At 40.6% G+C, this 15,566-nt stretch overlaps 1 protein-coding gene across 4 annotated transcripts in view; it reads right to left on the reverse strand.

Annotated features, from left to right (window-relative positions):
* The window catches only part of Cdk7 (cyclin dependent kinase 7), a 30,713-nt gene that overhangs the window by 11,995 nt on the left and 3,152 nt on the right, over positions 1-15,566 (reverse strand). For 3 of the 4 annotated variants that reach the window (XM_027401603.2, XM_027401602.2, XM_027401604.2), the window contains exons 3-9: positions 12,915-12,948; positions 11,687-11,754; positions 10,288-10,356; positions 9,598-9,708; positions 8,056-8,174; positions 3,202-3,301; positions 1,075-1,161 (exon numbers count right to left, since the gene is read on the reverse strand). In XM_027401603.2, coding sequence (XP_027257404.1) covers positions 1,075-1,161; positions 3,202-3,301; positions 8,056-8,174; positions 9,598-9,708; positions 10,288-10,356; positions 11,687-11,754; positions 12,915-12,948 — 588 coding nt within the window. The remainder of the gene's footprint in view (positions 1-1,074; positions 1,162-3,201; positions 3,302-8,055; positions 8,175-9,597; positions 9,709-10,287; positions 10,357-11,686; positions 11,755-12,914; positions 12,949-15,566) is intronic. The other variant, XM_027401605.1, reaches the window with a different exon arrangement.

Below are 15,566 nucleotides of genomic sequence, written 5' to 3' on the forward strand. Positions count from 1 at the left end.
GCTAGTTTATCTAGATAGTGAGTAGCTAACATAAATGTCCATAAAGCAGAATGTTATTCAGCCACTAAAAAAAGGAAAGTGGTACAGCATAGTGGCACACAATTTTAATCCCAGAACTAGACAAACATCCAGTAGATAGATCTCTATAGTAGCTCAAAGTCTCTGTAGTTAAGTCCCAGGCCAGTCAGAGAAACTGGAGGCCAAGATGGTGGAAAAACACAAGATTAAAGAACAACAGAGCAATCCTGCTACTGTTTGAGGGTTTTTAATGAGCTGGGGGCTTTGAACATGTTAACAGTAAATACAGTCTTTCACTGAGCTACATCCCAGCCCCTCATTTTTTATTAAAGAATGAATGAATGAAAGAAAATGCAATTCTATTATGTTTGCGAGTGCACACTGATAGGACAGCTTTATATCAACTGAAGGCAGTGATTAACCTGGAACACTGGGGTTGAGGAAAGACTCATAAGATGGTGGCTATAGGTCACTATTTTAATGTTTTCTTTGTATATTTCCTTTCATTGCCATTTGCAGTTTTGTTTTGGTCTAGTTTTTGGGTTTGCTTGTTTTGTTTTTCGAGACAGGGTTTCTTTGTAGCTTTAGACACTGGCCTGGAACTTGGTCTGTAGACCAGGCTGGCCTCAAACTCACAGAGATCTGCCTGCCTCTGCCTCCCAGTGCTGGGAATTAAAGGCGTGCACCACCAACACCCAGCCACCTGCAGTTTTATAAAGAGGGTAATTTATTTTTATTTATTTACTTTTTTGAGACAGGATCTCAGTATAGAGCCCAAGCTGGCCTAGAATTCACTACGTTAACCAGGATGGCCTGAATTCCCAAAGCTCTTCCTGCCTCCTGATTATAAAAAGTGCCACCAGACCCAACTAAGAGAATGCTTTTTAAATTAGTTCAGTGACAGAGCACTTATCCAGTATGGGAAAGGCATTGGTCCTTTAGCACTAATTAATTATTCCATTTCTTCCTTCATTAGCTATACAGGTGTGCTCAGATACAGCAAACAAACTTTACAGAATCATAATTACATTTTAAAGAGAATGCATAAAGGCTTACAGGCCACTGCTCTTCAGTTGGTGTACCCAATGTTTCAAATATTCTTGTTAGTTGATCAAGGTCTGAATCTCCAGGCAAAAAAGGAACCTGACAGTAAGAAACAGACATTTTAAGGCTTTATTGATTCTTTGGGAATTTCACATCATGCACTAAACACACTTTTTGAAGAGCTTCCCTCAGCACCCCAGAGCAGAATTCCAACATAATCCAAACAGCAGACCTTAAATTTTCATTTTACTATTTCCTATGTATAAGGGTATACTTGTATGTATATCTATGTACCATATTTATACCTGGTACCCTCAGAAGCTAGAAGAGGGTATCAAATTCCCTCGAAGTAAAGTTATAGGTGATTGTGAACTATCATGTACCAGGTGCTGGGTTCTAGGTCCTCTTAAGTGCCGAGTCATCAGTTCAGCACCCCAAAAGCAGATTTACCAGAAGAGACCCAAAGCAACTTTGCTGCCATCCAATTCTCAGCTGTGCCTTTGAACAGTGTCTAGATCCTATCGATGGAATTCTTCCTGGATGATCTCAGTGGTCAGCAATAATGATTGCTACTTGTATCTGATAATCTTAGGATTAGTTCACTCATTAGCCAACCCTTCCTTGTCTCCATCCCACTATAGCTGTGAGTGAGGAAAAAGCGTGAGGGATTGGGTGGACCAGTCTCACTCTGTAACACAGGTTAACTTCAAACTCAAGGTGATTCTCTGTCTCAGCCTCCAAGTGCTGGGATTACAGGTGTAAGCCACCACACTTTGGTCCTGGAGCAAACTAATGTGTACTTTGTTTTCTAACTGGGCCCAGAGATGGTACAAGCTCTAGTAGGAAGAATTCAGAAATGTCTCGTGCATGTGCAGAAAACATTTTATCAACTGAGTTGCTTTCCCAGCCTCTGTAATGGTTAATCTTGTCGGCCTAGTGGAATGTAGATTCACCAAGCAAACAAGCCTTTGAGTATAAAACTGTAAGGGAATTTCTTGTAGGGCAAAAAGGAAAAGAGAACACCCTGACCCTGACTTGACCCCAGGGCCAGGACTTGAAACTACCAATCCCTGAGCTTGCCCCAGAGTCAGGCTACAGAATTCCACCAATTCCTGATCTGGCCCCAGAATCAGACCACAAAAATTCACCAATCCCAAGCCACCCTGGAAAGCTCTCCCCCCAACCCACCCAAAGAAACCACACATAAACTTTGTACCCTGTTCAGTTTGCTGCTGCTTCTTACCCTAGAGGCAGCCAGTCTTCTGGATTCTGCCTTCCCAATAAATCCTCTTGAGTGAGGATTGTTGTGTGGTGTGATACTTACACCAACAGGAGACCAACTACAACAACTTTCACCACAGCAGGACTGGGTGGGGGGTGCTGAGCAGAGTTCTAACACTTCTCTACAGCATAGTGGAGCAGAGCAGTTATAACAACTTCCTGGGAAACCTTTCCCTGAAGCAGGGCTGTGAGCTGCTATGTTTACAATGACGTTGTGGTATTTCTTGGCTCCTGACTGCCAGGATACCTTTCCATCTGAGCTGCAATGCTTACATTTCTAAACTGTGTTAACTGAAGAGAGAGGACCCACCCTAATGTGGGTGGTACCATTATAAGGGCGGACCCTGGACTACATAAAAGGGAGCAGAGCACCAGCATTTGTCTCTCCACTTCCTGACTAGAGATGAGATGTGACAAAGAGCCTCTCAGGCTTCCATTGCCATTCTCTGCCATAACCGATTATCCCCTCAGGCTTCGAGCCAAAAAAAAAAAAAAAAAAAAAAAAACGCAGCCACCCTTCCTCAATGTGATTTGTCAGGTGTTTTGTCTCAGCAATATGAAAATAACTATACAATTGGCCTAAAACTTTTAATTCTTCTGCTTCTTCCACCCAAGTCGCTGAGGCTTTGTTTTATGAGACAGAATTTTACTATGTCTAGTCTTGGGCTCACCTTGGTCCTCCTGTCTCAGCCTCCCACACACTAGGATTGTATGTGCCATACCTGTTGAAAATTTTTTTAACAAACTGACTTTGCTTATCAATTTCTTGCTGTAGGATTATGATTAAAAAGATAATTCCTAAAAATTATGAGAACTTTATCAACCATACTTAAGGGTATATATGAATTTGGGACTTACCCGTAGAAGCAATTCTGCTAATATACAGCCAACAGCCCACATGTCCACACCTACACCATACATCCTAGCTCCAAACAATAACTCAGGGGCCCGGTACCATCTGGGGAAAAAAATGAAATATCATATGAGAACCCAATTATTAAGGCTAATTTTTTTCTTCTCATTAAGTAGCTTTAATTAAGACTGTCCTGGAACTATGTAGACTAGGCGGGCCTTGGACTCACAGAGATCCATTTGCCTTTGCTCCTCAAGTGCTGGGATTAAAGGGATGTGCTACCATGCCCAGCAAGACCACCTGTTAAAGATGAACTATCTTTGCATGTTTTTAGAACCAACCGCTCACAATGAGTCCTGAAGCAACCAGTCTTGCCAGTTCTCAAGAACACTATTCTTGAAACTCTCCACTTTTCCATAAATTCTTTCCTTTCTACTAGACTTTTCCCATTAATATGTTAACATATCACTTCTCTAAAATCCACCTGTATCCAACTCCTCTTCTCCCTAATCTCTCTCTCCTTCTCCCCTCCCCCCTCTCTCGGTAAACAGCAGTCCAGACTAGTCCACTCTAGATCACTAGAGTTAAGGCACATCTTGAATTTTTTTTAAGATTTACTTATTTTAAGTATCAGTATTCTATCTGCATGTACATCTTTATGCAAGAAGAGGGTATCAGATCCCACTACAGATGGCTGTGAGTCACCATGTGGTTGCTGGGAATTGAACCCAGTACTCTGGAAGAATAGCCAGTGCTCTTAACCACTGAGCCAGCTCTCCAGCCCAAATTTTGAATTCTTGATCCTCCTGCCTCTGCATTTGAAGTGCTGGAATTTCAAGTGTGACAGTGTCTGGCTCCTAAACTCTCTATATTAATTTTTTAAAAACAGTCTGATCATTTATCCATTATGATTAAAGATTAATTTTTTAAGCAAGGCTGTGGTAGCACACGCCTTTTATCCCAGCACCCAGGAGGCAGAGACAGGCAGATTTCTGAGTTCAAGGCCAGCCTGGTCTACAGAGCAAGCTCCAGGACAGCCAGGACTACACAGAGAAACCCTGTCTCAGGGAAAAAAAAAAGATTTGAGAAGACCGAGAAGCACACACTCTCAGTGAGGACAGCTCATGTCTCTTGTCGATCTGTTCCTGGAGTCTTTGACTTCCTTCATTCCCTTGACCAAGTTTATTGTGCAGCTCCCTCATTATTTTTCTTAGGGTACTGTTTGTTCAGAGTAGAGGGTTGGTGTTTAGGACATGGGGAGTAACAAGATGCAGAATCTTGGGTACCTTGGTTGGTCCTGGGCTTTTTTTTTAAAAAACATTTATTTACTTATCATGTATATAATATTCTGGTTGCATGTACTTTCCTGCCAGAAAGGGTGCCAGATCTTATTATAGATGGTCGTGAGCCACCATGTGGTTGCTGGGAATTAAACTCAGGTCCTCTGGAAGAGCAGCCAGTGCTCTTAACCTCTGAGCCATCTCTCCAGCCCTGGTCCTGGGCTTACCTTCACTGTCTAAGGGCTTTCAAACAATATACTGGCAGACATCATCTTTAGAGAGACTAAAAAGTTTTCAGAATATGCTAGCTCTTTCCAACTTTAACCTCAGAGCCACAGTAGTATTTATCCTTCAAGTCTAGGAATACCCACCCTCCACTTTGTTTTTACAATAAGCCAAGTGGAAAACACTCAGATTGGCACCCGCAATGTATCCTCAAACAGACTTCCCTTCCTCTCTGCAGTTCTCCTTTATCTATAACAAGAATGCACTTACTCAACAGCAGGTGCACCCCACCATGCATCATGATACCTTGCTTCATGCAAGAAGCTTGTCTGTTGTTCCCATCACTGATTGACCACTCTTCACCCAGAGATTCAACAGCTACTTCCGTAGCTATGTGCTTCTTATAGAAAGTTGTTTTTTTTTGTTTTTGTTTTTGTTTTTGTTTCTGTTTTTGAGACAGGGTTTCTCTGTGGCTTTGAAGGCTGTCCTGGAACTAGCTCTTGTAGACAAGGCTGGTCTCGAACTCACAGAGATCCGCCTGCCTCTGCCTCCTAAGTGCTGGGATTAAAGGCGTGCACCACCACCACCACCACCACCACCACCACCACCACCACCACCACCACCACCACCCGGCAGAAAGAATATTTCCATTCATCATCCACTACAACGATGTTCTGACAACAGTAGCTAGGAAGTAGATAGTCAGATTCCTTTTGACACAGCCTAGGAGATGCCATGAAAAGGGCCCCATAACCTTTAAAATCCGTTTTTTGTCGTCTCCCCCCCCCCCAACTGTTTTGTCAACTTCATCACTCTGGTAATCCAACTGTTGAAATCTTCCCAGCACTCATAGCCACTACTTCTTACTTGGGGGGGAGGGGTCAGGTAACTGATACTCATAAATTTTATTTGGAAGAAAGTGACAAAATAATTTATAGAAGAATCTGAAATTTTCTCAGATCCTTGAAAAAATCTTTGAATTAATGAATGCAGGCCAGGCTTGATGGTTTTTAACTTTAGTCCCAGCACTTGGGAGGCACAAGCAGGTGGATCTCTTGAGTTTGAGGCCAGCCTGGTCTAGAGAGGAAGTTAAAGGACAGCTAGGGCTACACAGAGAAAACACCAAACAATCGAACAAAACCAACAAACTCAGGCCAGATGTGATGAAGCAATCTGTCATTCCAACAAGGTGTGGAAGTGGGTGGGGAGTTCAAAGTCATCCTTAGGTATACAGAGTGTTTGGGGCCAGCCTATGGTTATATGAGACTGTTTCTAATGAAAATAAAACAAAACAAAGCCACCATGACAAGAATTATAAAATCTGTAGTCCCGATTTAGTGTGAGTGTGATTCTTTTTGTGTTGACACATCAGAAGTATGAACAAAAGCCACAATTTTTTCTGCTATAAAACGCAACTATTAAGGCTTTGCATAGAGAATTTATATTCATACAGAGAGTATAGGATTGGTATTGATAAATATAATAAACACAGAGCCAAGAAAATTGAAATAGAAGGCCACTGAAGTTGTATCTTATCTATCTAAAATGTAAAAGCAGAATAAATTTTTCTCAGCTGTGTGTGTAGCTAAGATGTAGAGCACTTGGTGGGAGTGGAAAGATGGCTGTTTTCACCACACATCCCACACAAGCATTAAAACCTGAAGTTGATCCCAGCACACAAGTAAAAAGGCTAGTCATGGTACTACATGCATTTAATTCCAAGGCTGGGAGGCAGAGACTAGAAGATCCCTGGGGTTCACTGGCCAGCAAATCTGAGCTAATCAGAGAGACTCTATCTCAGAAACCAAAGTGGAAGGCTGGGGAGATGGCTTAGTGGGTAAAGTGCTTGCTACATAAGCATTAGAACAGAAATTTAGATACCCAGTAGCCATGAAAAAATACCAGGCAATCTTGCTGGTTCACCTATGCAAAGGGAAATGGAGAAAGGTGAATAATCCCCAGAGCAACCTAGGTAGTTAAATGGACTGAATCAGCAAGTTCTGGGTCTAAGACACAGACTCTGACTTACTATGTAAGGTAAAGAGAGACTGAAGACACTTGATGGCAACTTTTGGCTTGCAAACACATACACCCACATATGTGAACATACAAACACACACACACACACACACACACACACACACACACACACACACACACACACACACCCGCAAATCAAAAGGTAGACAGCTGCCAAGAAACCATACTTGAAGTTCTCCTTTGGCCTCTATACACACAGGTGCCTCATCTCCTACATGCAAAAGTTACACATTTACCTAGTAAGCCCAAAACCCTGTGTTATATTCAGAGTTAGATATCCAGTCACATTAAAAAAATGAAAAGTGAGCCAGGCATTGGTGGTGCACGCTTTTAATCCCAGCACTCGGGAAGCAGAGGCAGGAGGATCTCTGTGAGTTCAAGGCCAGCCTGGTCTCCAGAGTGAGCGCCAGGATAGGCTCCAAAGCTACACAGAGAAACCCTGTCTCGAAAAACCAAAAAAAAAAAGAAAACCTGGTAAAAAGGCAACTTGAATTTTGATCCCAGATCCCTAAATGGATGAAAAATGATTTTCAAGAGTAACACCAGACCACTGTACCATGCCACAAGCATGCCCTCACTCATACAGATATTCATATACATAGATATGCATTTAATTCACACACACACACACACACACACACACACACACACACACACACACCACACACACACACACGATCGCGCATGCGTAATGCACGTTTTGTTTTTCTTTTTTTTTTAAAGGAGCTTCTTCTTTTTTTTTTTTAAAGATTTATTTATTTATTATGAATACAACATTCTGCCTTCATGTATGTCTGCACACCAGACGAGGGTACCAGATCTCGTTACAGATGGTTGAGAGCCACCATGTGGTTGTTGGGATTGAACTCAGGACCTCTGGAAGAACAGCCAGTGCTCTTAACCTCTGAGCCATCTCTCCAGTCCAACGTTTTGTTTTTCAACACAGGGTTTCTCTGTGTAGCTCTGGCTGTCCTAAAACTTACTCTATAGACCAGGCTGCCCTCAAACTCAAGAAATCCGCCTGCCTCTGCCTCCCAAGTGCTAGGATTAAGGGAGCTCTACACCATGTCACATTTATAATTTTTCTGAGTTAAAAAATATGTCTGAGAACTTAGTTAATTAGATTCTGTCTGAAAGAGTTGTGCATTTTTTTACTGTGGCAAAGTAGACTTAATATAAAAAGGGCTGTATTTGAGACAATACCAACAGTGACTCACTCCTGAGCTCTGCAAAGGTGTTTCAGAAAAGCTAGCTGATGCTCATTTGTGATGAAAGCCTAACACATGAACTCTCATTTTCTTAAGGTGTTCTCACCTGGTCACAACTTGATGCGTGTAAGCCCTATTGGGACTTCCAAATGATTTAGCCAGGCCAAAATCTGCCAGCTTCAGAACTCCATTCTCATCTAATAACAAGTTGTTTGGTTTCAGATCCTGTATCGGTTAGCAAAAAACAAAATCAAGCAGGATTAGAGAAAAACAGCATAATGATACATTTAGCTAGCTTTATTTATTTATTTATTTATTTATTTATTTATTTATTTATTTATTTATTTATTTGAAACAGTCTTATGCAGCCCAGGCAAAATTATGCAAGACTAGAAGAAAACATGATACATTTAGTTAGCTTATGCACCCTCCTACCTATATACCTAAATCCATCCATCCATCCGAGACAGTCCTATGTAGCCCAGGCTGGTTTTGGATGCACTATGTAGTCAAAAACAAGTCTAAATTTCTGATGCTTCTACCTCTACTCCCAGAGTGCTGGGATGCAGTTTATGTAGCAAATGTGGTATTGAGGATCAGAACTAATATATGTCAGACATGCACTTTACCAACTGAGTTATGTCTCTAGTTAGCGTAACTTTGAAACATAGAAAACAAAGCCAGGTGTGACACACGCTTTTAATCCCAACACTCAGGAAGCAGAACCACCCTGGTCTACAAAGTAAGTTCCAGGACAGCCAGAGCTACGCAGACCCTGTCTTGAAAAACCAAAGTGGAAGGGAAAAAAAAAAAGAAAACAAACTAGGCATACTGGCACATACTGGTAATCCCAAGACTTTAGGAAACGTAAGACAAAGGATAATAAATACACAGGCAGCCTAAGTGTGGTAGTTTGAAAGAAAATGACCCCCAAAGGGAGGTGTGACTTGTTGAAGTACGTGTGGCCTTGCTGGAGGAAGTATGTCACCGTGGGGGTGGGCTTTGAGGTCTCTTTTGCTCAAGCTTTGCTTAGTGTAACATACAGCACAGTTCCTGTTGCCTTCTGATCAAGATGAAGCCAACATCATGTCTGCCTGCATGCTGACATGCTCCCTGCCATGATGATAATAGGCTGAACCTCTGAAACTGTAAGTAAGCCACCCCAATAAAATGTTTTCCTTATAAGAATTGCTGTGGTCATGGTGTCTTTTCATAGCAACAGAAACCCTAACTAAGACACCAGGCTACAGGGGAAGACCCTATCTTCAAACACAAACCACCAACTGAGCTAGCACGGTGGTTCAGCAGGTAGAGCCATTTGCAGCAAAGTGGCAGGAGAGAACTGACTGCTCTGGGTTATCAACTGACTTCCACAAATATACTATGGCACATCCTCACCTACAGTTATACACCTACACTCACACACACATAGGCCCATGACTTTAAAATACAGACATAAAAGAAAAACCCAAACTAACTAACCATAAAAAGTTTAATTAAACTTAAGCAGCAACATTAAAAGTGTGGTGAAACACACATACAATCCCAGTAATCAGGAGTCAAAGGCAGAAGAACCTGGCAAATCCCCAGCCATCCTGGAATATAAAGCAAAACCTCATGGATGCATGGATCATTACTTAAAACTTACCCTATGTAGAATCCAATGCTGATGTAAATATTCTAATCCCTGAAGAGTCATCAACATGTAGGCTTTAATGTGGGATGGTGTCAACACAAGACTATTATCCTTTATTATAACCTAAAAAGTAGACAGTCAACATACAGATATGTTTCATTATCCAAATGAACTCTAACAAATAAAATATATAGATTTCAGGAGAAAGCAATTGTGTACCCTATAATTCTGGTTTAGAAGCATTAAATGTCAAGGCTGCAAAGACAGCTCAGCTATTAAGAGCATTGGCTGCTCTTCCAGAGGACCTGGGATAAATTCCGGGCAGTGGTGGCGCATGGCTTTAATCCCAGCACTCGGGAGGCAGAGGCAGGTGGATCTCTGTGAGTTTGAGACTAGCCTGGTCTATACATATTACTATCACATTCAAACCAGCAATGTATGAGAATTCTAGTTGTTTTATAGTCTTGGAAAAAGGATTGTCACTTTTTCCAGGATTCAATTATGAAAACCATGGGACTTTTAAAAACCTAATCCTCTGTACTTAATAACTAGAAATTCAACTAAATGTAAAGAAATCAGAGATCTTTTTGACTTCTGCAAAAGTAAGCAATTCTTTGTCTATCGATATTCTCTTAAAGCAGAATAAACATTCAGGTTCCATTCTCACTAAGTAGGAAAAGTCTCTAGGAACCCTAATCTTACCTCCAGGTCAGTTTCCATGAAATCAAAGACAAGGCTAATGTTAGATTTATGTCCAAATGCATCTAGGAGCTGCAAAGCAAAGCAAAGTGGTTAAATTGTCGTTCTTTACTTAATGTTGGGATTTACCATTGGTGTAGGTATTTTTAAAAATTTTGCTTCCCTACCCCCCCACAGTACTGGTAAACCCAGGACCTTGAGCATGCCAGGCAAGTATTCTACCACAAGAAACATCCCACCTCCCCTCCCCCACCAAATCTTTGGACTTTTAAGACCAGATACCACTATGTAACTCAGGCTGACCTAGAACCTGCTATATAGTCCAGGCTGGCCTGAACTCTCATTCCCCCTGCCTCTACATCTACCTCTCAGTGGATTGTAATACAAATGTGTGTACTACCTGGCTTAAAATTTTAAACTGCTGGTAATTTCAGGTAAAGCTGAAAGTCCTTTATTAAATGTAACAATTGCCCATTTTTCAACAGGAGTTAGTTTTCTCCGGCACAAAAACATTAAAACTTATTTAACAAACTCAATAAAAGTTTAAAAACTCCCCTCTCTAAACCCAGAGAATTTGAATAAATAATGAAAATTTCACAGCCCTGGTGATGGTAGCACACGCCTTTAATCCCAGCACTTGGGAGGCAGAGGCTGGTAGATCTCAATCTCTCAAAAAACAAAAAGAAAATTTCACCTTGGTTTCTAGTTGAAAAAAAAATTCCTGGGATTGGGGATATAGTTCAGCAGTTAAAGCCGATGCCATACAAGTATGGGGCCTGGACCAGAGTTTAGCTTCTAGACACTACGTAAACACCAGGTAGGAAAGGTATGCCTGCAATCAAGCCTCGAAGGTCAGGACAGGGGTTCCCCACAACAAGTTAACTAGCAAAACTACTCATACCACTGAGCTCTGGTTTGGACTGAGACTCTGCCTCAACAAATAAGATGGAAAAGTAATAGAAAATGATATCCTGTATGAACCACAGGCCTCCAAATACACAGGCACAGACAAAAAAGTGTAAACACACATGCACTCAAAAGATGAGAAAAGAAAAACATTATAAATTTTTATGTAAGTTTTTGCCATGCATGGTGGGGAACACCTTTAATCCAGCACTCAGGAGGCAGAGGCAGATATCTCTGAGTCTGAAACTACAGGTTGACTTCCAGGACAGGAAGGCCTTTATACAGAGTAACCTTGTCTCAAACAAAACAACAACAAAAAATTTCTAAGCAAATGCTAAAGAAAATTCTTGCCGGGTACTGTGATATACCCTTGTAGTTATAGTACAGTAATTACAGCACCAACAACCACACTCTAGCCTTATGGAGACAAAAAAGAAGTGTTTGAATGCAAGCTGTTACTTTTAATCCAAAAGCAAACAACTTAGATCATACTCACACCAATTATGTTTGGATGACTTAGCTCCTGTAACAATTTTATCTCTCTTAAGGCTGTTCTATTTATACCTATGGAAAAAATTCAAAAAATGAACAATAATTCTGAAATCTCAAACCTTTTACAAATGTATTTTTTAGGAAAGGCCATTTCAGGAAATAAACATTTCACACACAAAAATGAATCATTTTTACTATTTGTATGAGAAAGTTCTTTTTCTCAAATTGTTTTAAAGTAGCTTAACATAGTATATGATAAATGGGGAAGAAAGTACCTATTTCTATATTATATCATTCTGAAAATCATTACAATAACATATACAGACACGAAACAGATGTGGTAATAGGGTCTTTTCTCTTGTCCTACAAACATCAGAGGAAGACTATATATGCTAATAGCAAATTAGCACTAAGGATACCTTTTTTCAATACAAATGATAGAAATCAAAATTTCAACTTCATAGTAACTATTATTTGATGGCTAAACAGGGCCCAAAACTCTAAGAGGCTTGAGAATAAGAAGTAAATCTTTCCCCAGTGTGACCATTCTATAGGAACTTTGTGTTCTTCTGTGAAGATGCATCCTTGAATTTTTCAAAGCAATTAGAAAACCAGAAATGCAAAGGGTAATGACTTACAACACCCAGAACAGTACTGAGGACATCCAGACAAGGGCCCAACAAGCTCACTGCCCTCCATTTACAGGATCTGAATCATTGCAATGCTTAAATGCTATTCTAACAGGGCTCTCTTTACTCTCTAGGCCAGTGCTTCTCTACCTTCCTAATGCTATGTTCATGTAATGGTAACCCCAATAATAAAATTACTCTCGTTGGCCAGGCGGTGGTGGCAGCGCACACCTTTAATTCCAGCACTCGGGAGGCAGAGGCAGGCGGATCTCTGTGAGTTTGAGACCAGCCTGGTCTACAAGAGCTAGTTCCAGGACAGCCTCCAAAGCCGCAGAGAAACCCTGTCTCGGAAAAAAAAAAAAAAATTTTTTTCGTTGATACTTATTGTAATTTTCCTACTGTTATGAATCATAATATAAATATCTGATATTCAACCCCTGTGAAAGAGATGTTTGATCTTCAAAGGGGTTGAGACCCACAGGTTGATAACAACTATTCTAGAGACACTGTGATAATGTAGAATTATTATTAGCTCTCATTGACATTTTCCTCAGATCAGAATAAACACATCTCCTGTTTTACCAAATTATATTTAATACTTACCATCTTTAGCTTCTGACCTGTGTCCAAGTTTGATCTGGGAGAGAAAAGAGGGGGAGACCAAAACATATACATTAATAATGTGTGGAGGGAGGGCTCAAAAGATGGTTCAGTGGTTAAGAGCACTGGTTGCTCTTCAGAGGCCCTGAGTTTAATTCCCAGTAGTCACAACGTTGCTCACAACAATCAATGATGAGATCTGGCATCCTCTATTGGAGTGCAAGCGTACTTGGAGGTAGACCTCATGTATAATAAACAAACAAACAAATCTTAAAAAAAAAGTGTGGAGGGTAGAGATAGTCCAAGGGGTTGAGAACACTGACTGCTTCCAAAGGATCTAGGTTCAATTCCCAGCACCCACACAGCAGCTCACAACCGCCAGTTCCAGTGGGACCTTATGCTCACTTCTGACCTTAGATAGAACCAGGCATACAGACATACATGGAAGCACCATACACAGTAATAAAAAGTTTAGAAATAAAATCAACCACACAAAAACTCACAATGTCTTAATATACAAATTATATGCACAAAAACTTAGCTGCAAGCAGAATTGACATGGTGGTGCACACCTGTAGTCTCAATACTTGGGAGGCCAAGTCTGGGCTACATAGCAAGATTCTGCCTCAAAAAAAAAAAAAAAAAAAGAAAAGAAAAGAAACAGCTGGGACTTGAATCCCAGAACTCATGAAACAAAGAAGCAGATCTCTTGAGTTTGAAGTTACCCAGGTTTACACCCTGAGTTCTAGACTCTGCCTTAAAAAAAAAGTTAGCCACAGTAAAATCACGTAGCAATATGCAGATCATGAGAACAACTGGAAATCTAAAGGCTCAGGAACAGAGTGAGTCATAACATGTGGAAGGCAGAGTTTGAGCTCCAGCAAAGCAGAACAAAATGAATCAAGCATTTACTTTAAGTTTCTGAACTACACATGTAAACAACTGAACTCAACAAGGCTCATCTGATAACTCTACAGTCTGAGGTTAATCGCCTTGACTCACAATGTGGAAGGGAAGAACTCCCTCAAGTTGTTCTCTGACCTTCAGGGCATGCTGTGATGCATGTAAACACACACAAACAAGTGTCTCTTTTACACATTCCAGCCTTTTTTTTTTTTTAAAGACAGGGTTTCTCTGTCACTCCATTCCCTCTTATACAAGTTGTCATCTAATACATGTGCTCTCAACCACAGAGATACAAATACACACACAAAATACGTAAAAATTAAAAAACAAAAATCAGTAATATAGACTAGGAATGTGGTTTAATGACAAAGCACTTGCCTAGACTGCTCAAAGTTATGGGTTCAATCTGCGTATACACTCATGCAGGCACACACGCGCACACACATAAATAAAATTCTAAGGGAGAGAGGAACCCTGGGGAAATGGTTCAGTGGGTAACACTGGCTCTGCAAGAGGAGGATGTGAATTCAGATCCCCAGCACCCATGTAAGAGACTAGCCTTGGCTATGTGTGCCTGAGACTGACTGGGACAGAAAGATTCAGAGAGTTTGCTGGTGAGCCAGCCATCAAGCCAGCCAGCCTGCCTTGCTAGCCAAACCAAAATAGCAAGCATCTGGTTTTATTGAGAGACCTTGTTTCAAAGGCAATTAATGAGAAAAAAAAAAAAGAAAAAGAAAAAAAAATGGAGGAAGTCATCAGATATCCTGCTCTGGCCTGTGCACAGGCAGACCTGAAATCATGTGTGTGCACCATAAACACCTACAAGACACACTCATATAGCAAGGCACACACAGACAATGATCCAAAAGCCACCAACATGGCAGACTGCCTAAGTAACTTGGGAAATGGCAAAAACGTAGCAATTCCATGTAACATTTTTAAAAACTTATTTTATGTGTATGGGTGTTTTGCCTGCAAATATGTCTCTGGGCCACAAGTATGCCTTGTGCCTGTGGAATACAGAAGGTGTTGATCTCCTGGGACTAGAGTAACAGAAAGTTGTTAGTCACCACATGAGTTCTGGGACCAAAGAAGACTTGGGTCTTCTATACGAACAGTCAGTGCTCTTATCTGCTAAGTCACATCAGCAATATTTTAAGAAGTCCAAGTCATAATAAATTCAAAAGCAGATCTCTTCGTAAAATCAAAGAGGGTGTTAGCAAATGAACATGAGTAGAAATAATGAGTGTTAGAAAAGAAAGGTTCACAGCAGCAAATCCTCAACATTCACAGAAGGAAATACAAATGATGTCCAATTTGGGAGAAGGAAGACCCATAAACCAGCCACTCCAAATGTACTGGAGATAACTATCAGTAGAAATTAGGGAAACCAAAAAACCAAAACAAGAGAAGATGTAGCATGTTAAAGGCCTTTGCTTCTTAGTACCTTTTAAAACCACAAAAATGAATTATTTGAAATAAAATAATGACATAGGATACCTATGTCATTTATTAGGAGATAGAGGTAGGAGTTTAAGGTCATTCTCTACTACATAATAACTTTGGAGCCAGGTCGTAAGGGCTTTTAAAAAGGAGAACCAAGCTGGATTCTAAATCCTAATGAATGTTTAAAAGCAGACAAGAAAACACAATTGTACTTACAATTACAAAACCCAGTATATCAATATCAACCATGTGGAAAGACTACCAGTCAACTAAGGTTTTCTTTTTGATACAGTGTACACTGTT

Source organism: Cricetulus griseus, chromosome 2, assembly GCF_003668045.3.
Source record: "Cricetulus griseus strain 17A/GY chromosome 2, alternate assembly CriGri-PICRH-1.0, whole genome shotgun sequence".
Taxonomy (NCBI): domain Eukaryota; kingdom Metazoa; phylum Chordata; class Mammalia; order Rodentia; family Cricetidae; genus Cricetulus; species Cricetulus griseus.